The sequence below is a fragment of the Rhinatrema bivittatum genome, chromosome 11, assembly GCF_901001135.1.
Source record: "Rhinatrema bivittatum chromosome 11, aRhiBiv1.1, whole genome shotgun sequence".
NCBI lineage: Eukaryota > Metazoa > Chordata > Amphibia > Gymnophiona > Rhinatrematidae > Rhinatrema > Rhinatrema bivittatum.
Window position 1 is genome coordinate 74,877,112 of NC_042625.1, and position 15,337 is coordinate 74,892,448.

Below are 15,337 nucleotides of genomic sequence, written 5' to 3' on the forward strand. Positions count from 1 at the left end.
GAATAATTTGGTGACATTTTTGTAGGAGGCTATTCTTGGTTCGTTTCATTTGGAACAAGCTAAAAAATGGCCTCATTCATTGCATTTTACACATTCAATTTAAATGAATGCAGATCCCTAATAGTAAGCAACAGTGGCCTAACAACACAGCAAGGTGCTGAATCAGAAGAGAGGAAGGACATGAGGTCGAGGGGCAGGCAGCAGAAGCAGCAAGAATTTAGGATCCTCAGGCATCCAGAGAGGATTGGGGAGGAGAACTTTTTTTTTTTTTTTAATTAATTTTTTTTTAGGAGTGCCAATCCTCCCCAGTTTAACCAGGAGAGAGACTTGGCAGCAGTGGCAGCAGAAGCAGCAGCAAGAATGGCAACGTGTAACAATACAGCAGGCACTGAACCATAAGAGAGTCAGGGTATGAAAAGCAGGCTGGGCAGCTACGGTAAGAATGGCAAGGCAAAAAAACACACTGCAAGCAAATGAATCCGTAAAGGTGTGGAAATGAGTTCAGTGCAGCTGTGCACTCAGTCCTTCTGCTACTCACGCGGCAATTCAGGGAAAACCAGCAATGGTGGACTTATCTTACAGAAGACCAACTTTTTCGCCAGCTGTGAATGAGGTGGGCTCCCCAACCGGCTCTGCTCCATCTAGCTTGGAGTACAAGAAACGCACTGCTTTGCTTCCCCATGGATTTAATGGGACCGAACCAAAGAAGCTGAAAAGGATTCTGATTTTATTTTTTTTTAGGCACCGCACCGATTTGGCTCAGCTGTCCCAAATGGAACTGAAGATAAAACCAATGTATCATGTTTTCCCATTCATATCGAAACAGGCATATCCCTAGTTTGTAACACTGATTTGCTATTACAGAGAGCAGAAGCCATTCCAGCCACTGAAATTAAATGGGTTTTGTTTTCCAGCATCAAAGTTAGAAGAAAACCCACCCCCGCATGCATTATATGATATTTTAGTGGTCTCTGTGCCAATAAAATATCTGGTCAGAGTATTGGAACTTAGTATCATTTTAAGACAGCCGTGGTTCTTCATGACTGCCGACGAGGGCTGTTCTGATGTGGTACCACACGCCCCCACGCACGGCCGGCTCACGATCTCAGCGTGACAGAACACGGAGCTTGTATGGGTGTGGTATGTTCCCCAGGCCGCTGCTTGCTGGTGTGATGTCAATATCTTTGGGATCCATGAGAGCTTTCAGCTTAAAGTTCTGCAGAATTGTGGTGAGGAAAATGAAGAGCTCCATCTGTGCCAGTCCCTCGCCCAAGCACACCCGTTTCCCTGGGAAACAGAGGAAGAGCACATGGGGTTACCCATAAGTAAACCTTCATGCCAATGAAATGATGATAAATGTCTCGGCAAGCTAAGACTAAAATGGGGGACACTCTGGTGTGAAAGCAGTTGCCAGGGTGATCAACCAGTCAACCAGCATGGGTGCCAGCTTTTTCAGGATTTTTCAGCATGTGGGGAAGGCCACCTAGTTTTATGACCAGCCTCAAATTGCTGCCAAATGGCTGATGCTCTCACAGCCCTTGAAGGGTCATCACAGTGATACCACATCATGCAAAATTATACAAAGCCTCATCATGCATATCCTATGATAACTTCTTTTTCGGACACAACAGTTTCCTCTTGTTCTTCTGGAGCACCAGCTCAATCAGAACCAGCGCTGGGACCCTGATGCCAGGAGTCTTTACTTGCAACCACCCAGGAATTTTTCAGCTGTTTCATGCTCCAACCAACATACAGAATCTACTCACTGCAAAGACAGTCCTTAGCCAGGGGCCACGCACTGGGGCTCCTTCCAGAGCTCTGTAATCGGGGATTCTGAAAACAGCCATTAAGTTGTCACCCTTGAGCAACGATCATGGCTCCCTCCCAACCTGGGGCTGCGAACACTGCCTCCGCAGCATCTCCAACCCCAGCTGATCCCAGTGAGTGGAACACCTGACTAGAGATCAAACTAGGGACGCTCACACAAGTGGATGATCTTAAACGTAGAACATACCACATGTTCCTGACTTCAAAATAGGTCCTTGTCAATAGGTTACAAATCGAATCTAAGGAGTCCCTACAGAGGACTGCCCAACATGTTAACCTTCTTGATAATACCATCGTATCTATTACCTAAAGGAAACAGATCTAAATCAACAAGAATGATCTGATCATTCCTAGCCAAGATCTTCAACTCAATGGAGATCCACGGGAGCTGTGTCAGTCTTGACCTTCCTCTCTGTAGGGACTCCTTAGATTCGATTTGTATCCTATTTACAAGGAGCATCTACTTGTGTGAGCGTCACAGTGGGAAGTGTCTGTGCGGGGATACACAGACCCTCTCTTTTTCTGTGGCTGATGTGAGGGGCAGCTGCAGATGTAAGTTCCCTCCCAGGGAGTAAGGGAGGGGAAAGCAGAATCGATGCTTTTCATTCCCACAGTACTCCTAAGTGAGAACAAAACAGGATTAAGAGTTTCCCCAAGAACTGAAAGAAAGCTCCTTCTCTAGCAGTGCTGAGGGGAAGGAGAAGATCCTATTCTTGGGAGCGGGAGATTTCCCGTCAATATGACGAGTACCATAACAGTGCTTCATGTCTGGAAAGAAAGAGCTCATACCAACACAGTACCTCAGGGAAGGAGAGGAGAGGAGTATGTTTTGTAGAAGTACCACTAACAGGATTTCAGGTACAAGGAGGTGTCCTAAAAGGTGTGAGAGCTCACTAAAATAATCAGTAGGAAAACTGCCATAGTGCTATAAGGCGGTCCTGACTGATTTGAGTTACTGAATGTCTGAATAGATACCACAGATTTTCCACCAAATAAAAATAACTTTTCTCACATCATTTCTATTGAAGAAGTTGTACTACAGTAAAGAATTTGCTTAGATTATCACTCAGTGTGTGGAGAGTGTTTTTCTGGGCTCAAGTCATTATGCTATAATTGAATTGAAGATTCCCCTCTGCTTGGGAATGAAACACACCAGTGCCCCTCCCCCTTTCCTAGTGAAAACACAAGGGGGGGGGGGGGATTTACACTCACAAGTTATCTGCCTAAATGGGGAGCTTTAAATATCCCCGGTACTTATCCAGCTAGCTTTTAGCCACATAAATCATTATCTGGCCAAAAGTTAGTAGAGAAGTAATGGGCATTTCAAGGGCATCCAGGGCGGAGCCAAATGAGCCAGGTAACTTATCCGGCTAACTTCCATATTAGGAGTTAGCTGAATAAGTTTTTCAGCTAAGTCTAGCCATGCCCCTCAACAGGTCTAAAGTTATCCAGCCTCGTGTGGCCGGACAACTTAAGTCTTAACCAGCTATATTCAAAAGAATATAGCCTGTTAAGCGGTGGCGATAAATTAAAAAAATAATAAAGTTATCTTGCGGGCCTAGTGGCTCGAGTCACAGCCCCCTTCCCCGCCATATCTGTAAACCCTGCCAGGCCGAATCTCCCCCACCCCTCCCAACCCCTCTGAGGATTTAAACACGTGTAAAGAACTTCACGACAGCGACCCCCCCCCCCCCTCCCCATCTCTGCCTCACTCCCTCCTCCCCACACGCCAGCCCTAACTCTTCCACCTTCCTGATACCTTTTGTTAAATTTCTTTCTTCTGCCAGGATCACAGTACGCTGCTACCATGATCCCAGCCGGTGCGTTCTGCACCGCTCCTTGACAAAAATAAACGCAGGAAGCATGAGCCAGCAGCGTGGCTATGAATGACAACGCTGGCAGCTTACGTGTCCTGGGCGTTTACTGTCAGTGCCACGCAGGAAGCGCCTGACTGGATGGCAGCAGCGGTGTACCACTGTCAACGGTAGAAGAAGTCAATTTAACAAAGGTACTGGGAGGGTGGGAATGGGAGGTTTGAGGTAGGTGGGCTGAGGGAGGCAGATGAGGGGGGGGGGGGGTCATTGTGGAAAAGGTATGCAGAACCAGGGCGAGGGGGATGGGCAGCCCCAGACTCCAGACCTTTTTAGCGCTCGGGTAAATCCTCTCAGAAGGGTTTGCGGGGAGGTAGGGGGAGGCTTGGCCCGGCCTGGTTTGTGATTCAGGCTTCTAAACCCGTGAGGCAAATTGTTTTTTGTTTTTTTTTTAAACTCAGCACAGCCTCTTAACTGGCCTTATTCTTTTAAATATAGCTGGATATTTGTAAAGTTATCTGGACACACAAAGCTGGATAAGTTGAAAGCTAACCAGCAATATTCAAAAGATAGCTGGTTAGATTTAAGTTATCCAGCTGAAGGTAGCTGGATAACATTAATTGGGAATATTTAGCAGAACGTTTATCCTGCTGAATATCCAGGATAACTTATGAAGTCAAATTTGGCCACATAAGTTATCTGTTCCACATTTTTTTAAATAATGGCCTCAAAACAGCTGACAGCCTGCAAAATCCACTATTTAGGCTCCAGCTCATTTCTGCTCCAATTTAAATTGTCACACAAGCTCATACCAGCTGAGAAAGCCATGAAGGCATCGTTCTTCTTGAAGCGGCCATTTTCATCCAGGAAATGAGTGGGGTCAAACGATCTGGGGTTCTTGAACTTTGTTGGGTCATACTGGGCTGTGCAGATCAAAGGCATCACATTTAACCCCTGAAAAGGAAATCGGAAACTTACATTGGGTTTTGTGTTAACAAAAAAGAATGTAGCGAGAGGCAATCAAACCGGTAGAAACTCCTTCACTAACATGGTCCTTGTGTTTCTCTATAATTAGTTTTTCATCTCCAAGATTTGCTTGCTTATTCAGTAGATCTATAGCCCACCCAATTACCTTTTGTGGTTTGCAAACAATATAAAAATATACATCTTACAAATATGATTAACTAACATGCCGGACATTAAAGGAAGATGAAAAATGATAATGTGCAGGGATGGCAACAGTTTTCTATGGCTTCACGACCTATAAAGATAAATCAGAAACACATGTTTAAAAGGGTATCTCAAAAGGCTTTGATAAAAATTAAGGCTTTAACCTTTTAGCAAAAACTTAGGTAGTTGGGTTCAGAACAAATCTCAAGAGGGAGATCATGACCATGTGGGGGCATGCTACAGAAAAAGACCTGTCGTGGATCGCCACCCATTGATGATCTCTGACAGGTGGTGAGGAAGGGGACACAAAACTGGGCTCTTCCTGATGACCTAAGAGATCTAAGGGGTTCATAATCGCCTCTTATGATTTTTTTTAGGCGAGCATAAGCATTTTAAGCTTTACTCGCTATGGGAAGCCAGCATAGGCCTCAGAGAGCTGATGTCATATTGTCTTGGTAACAGCATCCAGAAATAATGCAAGTTGCTGTTTATTTATTCATTTATTTTACATTTGTAACTCACAGCAGTAAAAAGATTAATTTCAACAAGCAACATTAATTGTGATCAAGTAAACTAAATAAAAAAGACATTACTTTGGGGCTAATTACAGTACATGAACAAGGGTTGTAGAAAGACCCGGAGATATTGCATTACAGTAGCCAATTCCTGATAGGACTAAGATGGTTCCAATAGATTCTTCTTCTAAGATCATAATATTGCATAAAAAAAAAACAAAACAGTTAACGGTAAGGGTTTCCCAACCAATTAGAATCTTACAATTATATTACTGGAAAGATTTTTAATATATTTATTTTAATATAAAACAGAAATAAAAAATTCAATATATGCTGGAATCCTTTCATTGAGTAAGGTGGTAACCTATTACTCTATATGCAAACTTTTGTAAAGGACTTGGTTCATCCATTTAATTGGTTAAGAAATATAGCATGCTTCATAATGACAATGCAACCATTTACTTTCAGAAGGAATATGACATAGATTCCAGCAAATGAAGATATTAATGATCTTATAATTAATAGATGTAACCTGTACCTGAGGTAGGTCATATCCCCTGAACTTGATGTTTCGTGTCACTGTATGTGGCACACTCATAGGGACAATGTCCGCGAATCGCAGTATCTCATAGATCACAGCGTCTGTATATGGCATTCTGCTCCTGTCCTCCAAGCAGGGGCTGCGGTTTCGGCCAATCACCTGATCGATCTCTTCCTGAACCTTTGCTATACCAATCAAATGTGAAATTTAAGATATGCTCAAAACTGGAATTTTATTTTATATTCCTTTTTGACTGACAAGCTAAGAGTTGTTATATCATGGGCTTCCGGACAAGCACAGAGGGCGTGGTTTAAGTAAAACACAAGACACAACTACAATAAATGCTTGGACTTGTGGCTAGCAATGAGCTCTATGGACCATATTGGCCATGGAGAACACATGATTAAGAATCACATCAGGTAGCAATTAAAACCTCAAAAGTTTGTACAAGAAGGCATGTCTTTAACCTCTTGGAATTCTTCTTCCAATATCTTTACTACCATCATTACTTCTCCACCCACTATATTGGCTCCCCATCAACTTTTGCATAAAGTTCAAGTATGTACTCACCTAGAAATGCCTTCACTCAGCATTTCCTCAATACTTCTCCTCTTTTATTTCTCCCGTCCTTCCTCATGTGCCCTTCTCCTCCATCACCAACTAAGGACTTTCCATTTCCCACCTTGCTGCAGTTTATGTCTTGAACAACTTCCTGAGTTGGCGCATCATGTCCCCTTTCTGGCCATACTGAAATCTCACCTAAAAACCATCTTTTTAAGATTGTTTTCCAATCTTAATTCTTTTTCCTCCCTGATCATAGCCTTATGGGTTTTCGTTTATTATTTATAATGTTCATTTTCCACATCATAAACAGGAAACATATTTTCTGCTCACAACACAAAGAGAAAGAAGAAAGGATAACATCAGTAGAAAATTATTAGTCCACAAAGCAAAAGAGGGGGGTGAGTATACATTACAGGAGATATCGAGGTAAATAAATACAGGAGTGAAAGGAAACCTAAGCATGGATATTCATACAAGCATTCCCGGACTCTAACTGATCTATCTCATCCACGCCACTCCTTATCTCCACCCTCACTATGGTTAACCATCTCCACTATCGTTTTTACATGTTTGAATTAATAACCTGTACTTTCTCTTCTTTCTCCGCCAAGTTCTAATCACCCTGTTATATGTAACTGCTTTTTCCGCACCATTGTTTTAGTTTATGTTTACATTGCACTCCTGTTTTATGTGAACCAGCATGATGTGACTGCGATCTCGAATGCCGGTATATAAAAACCCGAAATAAATAAATAAAAATATCTGAATATCTTAATGCCTCAGACTGATGGAACATTAAGCGCCTTAGGTATCGAGTTAGATACACTTCTAGCTTCTAAAAGGAATCTCAACTGATCTGGTTCAAAGAATATACATCTCAAACCTGCAATTTTAATAAGACATTTCCATGGATAACAAAGAAAAATATTGCCCTCAAAACTCTAACTTCTTTGCGCATTGCCAAGAAGATCCTCCTAACTTGCGTAACCTTTGTAACATCAGGAAAAATAGATATTCTTTGTCCCAAAAATAACTTACAGAATTTTTTTTTAAAGAAAGGCACATAACCACACTAAGATCCTGTTGGAATGCGAAGGATGCTAACAGCGTAGCCCTCTGACTCCTTTCAATAATGGATTGCTCCAAGTAAGCAGTCAAATCTAAGGAGTCCCAACCCTCTTGCACTACTCCTAGTTCTGTTGCTTGACCCGGAACTATCTTATCTCTTGGAAGAAAATATATTTTATTGACTGGGGATATGGCCTCAGATGCTATTCCCAACACCTCCTGTAAATATTTCTTCCAAATCTTCCGTGGCTTCATACTAGAAACCTTAGGAAAAGTCAGTGCTTGGTTCTCCATTTGTTCAAGCTCCCTGTGTAAAGCAATCCTATCCTGAATGGCTGCTGCATTCACATTTTTTATATCAGCCACCTTTTATTTTGTCCAGCATCTATAATCTTTTAGTAGGTTCCAGACTAATAGTCTGCTGGCTGTTAGATAGATCCTTAACATTCTCAAGCAAGGAACTTATATCTGACAAGCAATTATTTATAGAAGTGTCCAGTCTCATTAACACCGCCCATATTGCCTTGAGAGTCACCACTGGGGCTTTGTGCAGCAGCGAAAGAAGTCTAACTTGAATAGGAGGTAAATATTTAAATCACTCAAAGCCATCACCGGAAACCCAACTCTCTCTTTACCAATCTGAGCTGCTCAGAGCTCCTCATTGCCACACATTGCTAATTCCTCTGAGTGACAGCCCGCCCCACTTCCCTTCTGAAGTTGTTTGGCCTCCGCATCATCACAAGGAGCCAAGACAGGCCTCTCTGGCAACACGCTCCTCTCAAACAGCAGCAAATGAGGGTCAGGAGGGCTCCGTGAAACCAAACTCACAAGGAGCTCTGCCGCTTCTCCTTTGGGACTCACCGCAGGTTGAGGGACCTCTGCAACAAATGTGCGGGTAAGGAATCCTTCGATCTTCGGCCGGGATGAAAGTGAGGACTGGGATTCCAAAGGAAAACCCCTCACTCTCCTCTTCCTCTTAGGAGGCATATTAAAGGAAACAGCCACAGAGATATTACCACTATCACGTTCATGTCGCCCTTTTTTACTCTGTCCCGGCCCAGCCTTGTGGATTTTAACTATGCTTTTCCATAATAAATACATTTCCTAAAGTCTCTTATTTGTTTCTCTGTGTAACTTGACTCAATTGTAAGCTCCATAGAGCTGGGACTTTTTTTTGGCTCTGTAGTTTCCTGCTGCTCCTTTTGCGCCTTCAGGATCAATTAGAACCATCTTTTACTGCGCAATGCCACCTGAGATTTCATGCATAACTACCCAGAAGTTTATTTCCTCCATTTTAAATCAACTCCCAAACCATGGCTCCTTGCAGAACCCAGCTAATGTGGATTCTGAGCCTGTCCATTTTACCATTTAGCTGAGAATCCCTTCCTTAAGGGGCTATGCATTCAGTCTCTTCTTCATCCCCAGTCTCAGGTGGCCCAAGGATCAGAATCCTGGCCCAGAAATCATTGTTGCTATGTCGTAGTTATATTGGAAAAATTGTGGAAACCGTGGCCATGTATTGTTATCTGCTTTCTTTCTTTCTTTCGTTTTGCTCTTCATGTGCCAATAAAGATATTTACACACACACACACAAAACCCAAGTCCTCAGCATGGCAGCGAGCAGTACTGCCAACTGAACCATTGGGCCAGCACAGGCAGATCCTGACTCTTATGTGCAGCTGAGCAATGCTGCGTATGTTTGCTAACGCGATAAGTAGTAGTAGTAGCAGTAACTCATCCAGACTCAAAAATGTTTACTAAAGGGTCTGTAATTATTTTAGTTGGTGGCATATTGCACACATAAAACATTCTTACTAGAAAATTCTTATCCTTTGTATACATTTCACCCTTGGGATTGGGAGAAAGCAGGTTAAACTTATTTTCATTACAACTCATGATGTGATAAGCTCCTCTTTCAGTTCCCATTAGAGGGAAATGTGTAAACCATTTACAACGGGAAAATAATCATTTACCTATATAAAATGGCCATCTGATAAACTGCCTTCTTGCAAGGCAGCTAAAAAGATGTACATTGTCCCACAATGCCTGCACTTTTAATCGCATGAAGAGGAGGTGTTCTTGGGGGGCAGTGTTTTGGTCGGCGGGGGGGGGGGAGGGGATCTGGGCTGGAGAAAAATAACATGTGTAGAACACATATTTTGTGTGTTATTGACCATTCAAGAAGTACCTGCATAAAAAGCAGGTGAAAATGGTGGCAGGTACTAGTTTGTACCCATTGGCATGAAAGCATGCAGGCACTCTCACTTTGAAACCTGGGGTAACGTCTGCAGGTAGATTATCCCAAAATGCACCATTTGAAAATTGCCCCCCTTTAATATACACTTGTCTTCTGATTACCTTCTACTTCTGGATGCCTCAAAAGGATCAGGATCCCGTACCTCAAGGTTGACCCAACTGTCTCAGTTCCTGCAAAGAAGACGTTGACTGTAGTCTTCAGCATGGTCTCATAGTTAAAGTGAGTGTTGGGGTTGTTCTTCTCCTGCAAAAAGAGTGATATGAAAGAGCTCTAGAGAACCTAATGCAGACCATTTTCTCGCCACCCTCTGCATCCCTCCTTAGCCCTCCACCCTCACACACCACACGTTCCCATCAGACTGTCATTACAACCCTACAAAGTCTGCATCACAAGTCTCCTGCAGAGATTTCAAAATGTCATCCCCGTGCGTTGTCTGCTGGCTCCACCCTCCCTTGCCCCCAGCATCACTCCTTTGCGGCACGGGATGAAAGTATCTGCACTGTGAAACTGTGGGGTTACTTTGACCAGCAGAGAAGGAGGGCACTTTTCAACCTAGAATTTTACCCGGGTAAAACCATTTGAAAATCGCCCTCAGGGAGAATATTCTTCAGTGGGCTGGCAGCCCTTGCACACACAGACCTGCAAGGCAATTTTGAAAGGGGAAACTCCCCATGCGTAACCTTACAGGACAGGCCCTGGTCCCAACCCTTCCCCATCCCCAGCACTGCCCCTTTTACCAACGGGGAAAAGTACCCACTCTGTTCACCTGCAGAGCATTCCTTTAAAAATTGCCTCAATATTTTTATGAAAGCTTTGGGGTGCTGGAAGGTTTCACAAAAATATAAACAATAGCTGGCAAAAAGAGAAATCCCCATCAACAAGGTCTATGAGAAATGGGGAAACTGAGATATGCAGATTACGGCTTCTTCAAAACATGGCGACTAGGCTGATTTTTGAAGCGCACAAGTATGCTCTTATTATACTGTTAGAAGAACTTCGCTGATTGCCTATATTGCCAAGAATCAGATTTAAGTTACTCAGCTTGAATTTTAGAGCCTTGCACTAAGGCCTTCTACTCGACTGACTTATTGGTTCCTCATCAAACTCAGAGGATTGTCTGTTCATCACACAAAGAACTGTTAAGGTTACCTTCTCCAGTAGAAATTAGACTGGAACATACATGACAGTCATCACTTAGTTATCAAGCTCCCGGGCTTTGGAACACTTTTACTCTTGGAGTTCCGAACCAAACTGATTTATCTGAAGTTGAAGAAACTGGTTAAGTCTTGAAAATTGTCCCAGGCGTTCTGTGATGAAGTCAGGGGTGGCTCAAGGCAATCCGCTGCCTGAAGCGAGGGATGAGATGGCACTCTCCCCACCCATGCACACACACACACATACACACACACACACAGAATTCTCCTGTTCTCCTTTAAGGAACAGTTCAGATAAAATCATCAAGAGGGGAAAGGGGGCCCCTTGGAGTCTGGCCCTTTTGTTGATCTGAAATGCTGCAGAAGGGGGAAAGCAGGGGTCAGAGTTCCCAGAGGAGTGGCAGATAGAGTGGTAGTGATAATGTTTCTAGGAAGCTGGCAACCGTGCCGCACTCCCAGGAACCCTCAAGACCTGCCTTCCACCCTCTCCCCAGCATTTTCCCTTGGAGAAGTGGGAGATGGGTGAATGGTGGTGGTCTTTGTGTAGCACACTCTCTCTGGGCTGTGCAAGGGCACTAGGCACCTTAGGCAAAATTTACAGTCTTGTGCCTGCTCCCCCCGCTCTCACCACACACAATTAAAAATTTTGCATTTATAATCAATTTTACATTAAAAAAGGACATTGAGAGTACAGTCTTCTAAGGTAAAAATATCACAAGTTAAAAAACACATTCGGAATGCATATGGTATTAGGCCGAATGTAATGCATGTTGGGTATGGGCTGAATTACAAATACAATATAGTAAACCTCCCATACTAAAAGAGCATTAACAGTAAAAAAAGACAACACTGCAAATATTACATCAATACACCTCCTATTATGAAAACAGAACAAGTCAGGCTACTATAGATCCCTACACAGAAACTACATGCCAGCAGAATACCTCACCTCAATCACACATGCAGAGCGCAGACAGACCCTCACCAAATTCAGAATAAAGAGACCATAAAGTATAAACAGAAAAGAACTGGAAACTTCAACAAGTCAGATTGCATACAGAACAATAATGGAAAAATAAAAATGCCATTCCTCGAAACAATAAAATCAAGGAATATAAAACATCAGTCATAATAGTAAAATCAAAAGAATATTTCAAAACAGCTGATGAATAGAATAATAGCCAAATATTAAAAACTCATTAAAATTATAATATTTCCCAAATATCAATATTATTTCAAAATAGCAGACATCAAATAACAGCCAATAATTAAAACTAATAAGGGTTTTAAAAATCCCCGCTTTCCATACCTGGGAACTTTTGATTTCCACCATGAAATTTCCATGGATTTGTGCAGGAGAGGGGGAAATTTCTCCTCTTATATACACACACAAATATTCATGCTCGCTCTCTCTCTCTCTCACATGCACACACACAAACACACAGTCACTCTCTCACAGACACTGAGACACAGAAAGACAGACACACACTCTCTCAGACAGAAACAGTCACCTAACAGTCACTCTGTCAAGACACAAAGATAGACACACACACTCATACACATTCTGCTATTGTGCTGCTGCTCAAGTGCTCACTCAGTGAGTGCTTCCCCCCAGCCCCAGAACTGCCGCTTTATGTAAAATTCTTCCTATCAGCCCTTCCACAGCCTGCAGCAGCCTCCTCTCTTTCCCTTTCCCATACCTTCTCGACACCCATACTCTCCAGGAGACTAGCTGATACCACAGACAATGCATGTAGCTCACAAGATGCCAGTTGACCACCCCTGCGAGAGCAGAGTACCTCACACATGCATAATACAGACAGATCCATACCAAACACAGAATAGAAAGACCATAAAATAAAAATAGAAACTTGCTGACAAAAAATGAACTGGAAATCACAACAAGCCCAGCTGTATTATGTAGTGCAGAAATGGAAAAACAGAAACATCACTCCTCTCAAAAATTAAGCAATAAAATCAAGCCATAAAACATCACTCATAATATTAAATACAAACTAAAGAAAAAAAAACTATGTCAAAACAGTCAAAAAAGTCACACACTTCCTCTCTCTCCTTCACAAAAACATGCTCTCACACACATTCTCTTTCACACACATGCAGGCTCTCTTGCTCTCTCATACACATGCAGGCTTTCACACACACAGGATTGTTCTCTCTATGCAGTGCAACAATGGAAAAACAGAAACTTCATCATTCCTCAAAAATCAAACAATAAAATCAAGAAATATAAAAAAATACATAATCATAATAGTAAAACATGCCAATAAGAAGAATATTTTAAAAACAGCGGACAAATAGAAGATCCAATAATTTAAATCTCATATAAAATTTTAAAAATATTTACCAAACATCAATAAAATATTTCAAAAAAGCAAACATATCAAACAACACCCAAAAACTAAAACTAATAAGGATTTTAAAAATTCATGCTCTCCATTCCTGGGAATTTTAAATTTCCAATCACCCTGAGATTGACATGGATTAGTGACAGTGGAATGCACAAACATTCTCTGCCGCTGCTTCACACATGCTCCCTTTCTCACACATTCTTGCATACACATACGCATACACATAAGCTGCCCCTCTCATACATATGCTTGCACACACACAAACATAAACACTCCCTCTCTCACACTCACACATATATATCCCTCTCTCACACATGCTGGCACACACATACACTCTCTCTCTCACAAACACATATACACACACAAATACACTTCCTCACACATTTCTTCTCACATGCTCCTTCCCTCACACAATGCTCGCACACTCCCTCTCTGACGCATTTGCTCCCTTGCTCACACAAATACTCACACAGCATCTCTCTCTCACACACACACAGACTCAAGCACTCACACATACATACATACACACACAGACACACAGTCTCTTACTCACTCCTTCTCTCTCCCAAGCACAAATAGTAGTAGAAGCAGGTTTCTTCTTCAGTCTGGACCATGGATAGGACTCTTTCTCGGGTGGGTACACTGGCCTCTTGCTCTATCTCCTGTTAGCTGTGGGGCCCTGCAATTGCAGCCTATTTTTACTCAGGCCATTCAGCTTTCTGCTTTAGCTTTCCATGGATGTGTGGCCCATGGCCCTGTTCCACTCCAGTTGCCCAAGCCACCATAATATACCACGATGCTGCAGTGGTATATTATGGGATCTCCCGGCCGCCCTATGGGCTTCATTCAGTCTTCAGCCACCGGCCGCCCTATAGGCCTCATTCAGTCTTTAGCCACTGGTAGAATGGGAACTGCTGGCGGCAATGCGGCCTCTTCTGATTTTCAGCCACCAGCAGCCTTTTCAGATTTGAGCCATCAGCGGCCCTGTAGCCTTATTCAATCTTCAGCCGCCGGTGGAATGGGAGCCACTGGCGGCCCCTCGGCCGCTTCTGATTTTCAGCCGCCAGTGAGTTGGGAGCTGCCGGCAGCCCATGGTGTCATTTAATCTTCAGCCACCAGCAGACTGGGAGCCACTGGGCATTTTGGGGGGGCACTTTTTGCCACTCCAAAATTTACCACCAGCAGCCACCTCACCCTGCCTCAGTATAGAACTGCTCTTGGATTAAGTTGATCCATATTTGTGGATTTGTCTGTTAAGTAATAGGCCTATTACGGGTTCAGTATGAGCTAGTTAGGAGAGGAGTCCCTACAGTTTTACCTGAGAAAGAATTAGACAGTTTAGGCAGATTTTAAAAGGGATATGCGCGTAATCCTTTTAAACCCCCCTGCACGCGCCGAGCCTATTTTGCATAGGCTTGGTGATGCACACAAGCCCCAGGACGCGCGTATGTCCCGGGGCTTGAAAAAAGGGGCGGGGAATGGGCGGTCCTGGGAGGGGCGGGGTCATGCCAGAGGCCTCCGAAGGCCTGCTAGGCCGGGGGATCGCGCGCCGGCACTTGGCCGGTGCGCGCAACCTACACCTGCCCAGAGGCAGGCACAACTTAAATAATAAAGGTAGGGGGGGATTTAGGTAGGGCTGGGGGGGCAGGTTAGATAGGGGAAGATATGGGGGGCAAAAGGAAAGTTCCCTCCGAGGCCGCTTCAATTTCGGTGTGGCCTCGGAGGGAACGGGGAAAGCCATCGGGGCTCCCCTAGGGCTCAGCGTGCGCAAGGTGCTTCAAGTGTGCACCCCCTTGCGCGTGCCGACCCCGGATTTTATAACACGTGCACCGGGTTGGGTGCAAAAATCTATGCCCGTGCGTAGGTTTGAAAATCTGGCCCTTTTTGTGGTGTGCATTAATGTGGGTAGTGACATGTAGTGACGCTTGTTGTTAACTATACTGTCTTGAAGTGTATGCTTTATCCTGTATAACTATTTCATGAAATTATTTTGTAATTGTAAACTGCTTAGATTTTTATATAGGCAGCATTTTAAGTTTCAATAAGCATAAACATAGTCAT

The 15,337-nt window shown here is 43.3% G+C and overlaps 1 protein-coding gene across 1 annotated transcript in view; it reads right to left on the bottom strand.

Annotated features, from left to right (window-relative positions):
* Nucleotides 1-730: 730 nt before the first annotated feature.
* LOC115073376 (cytochrome P450 2F3-like) overlaps nt 731-15,337 on the bottom strand; it is a 34,403-nt gene continuing 19,796 nt past the window's right edge. The window contains exons 6-9 of the mRNA XM_029571747.1: nt 9,855-9,996; nt 5,862-6,049; nt 4,451-4,592; nt 731-1,287 (exon numbers count right to left, since the gene is read on the bottom strand). Coding sequence (XP_029427607.1) covers nt 1,106-1,287; nt 4,451-4,592; nt 5,862-6,049; nt 9,855-9,996 — 654 coding nt within the window. The 3' untranslated portion in view covers nt 731-1,105. The remainder of the gene's footprint in view (nt 1,288-4,450; nt 4,593-5,861; nt 6,050-9,854; nt 9,997-15,337) is intronic.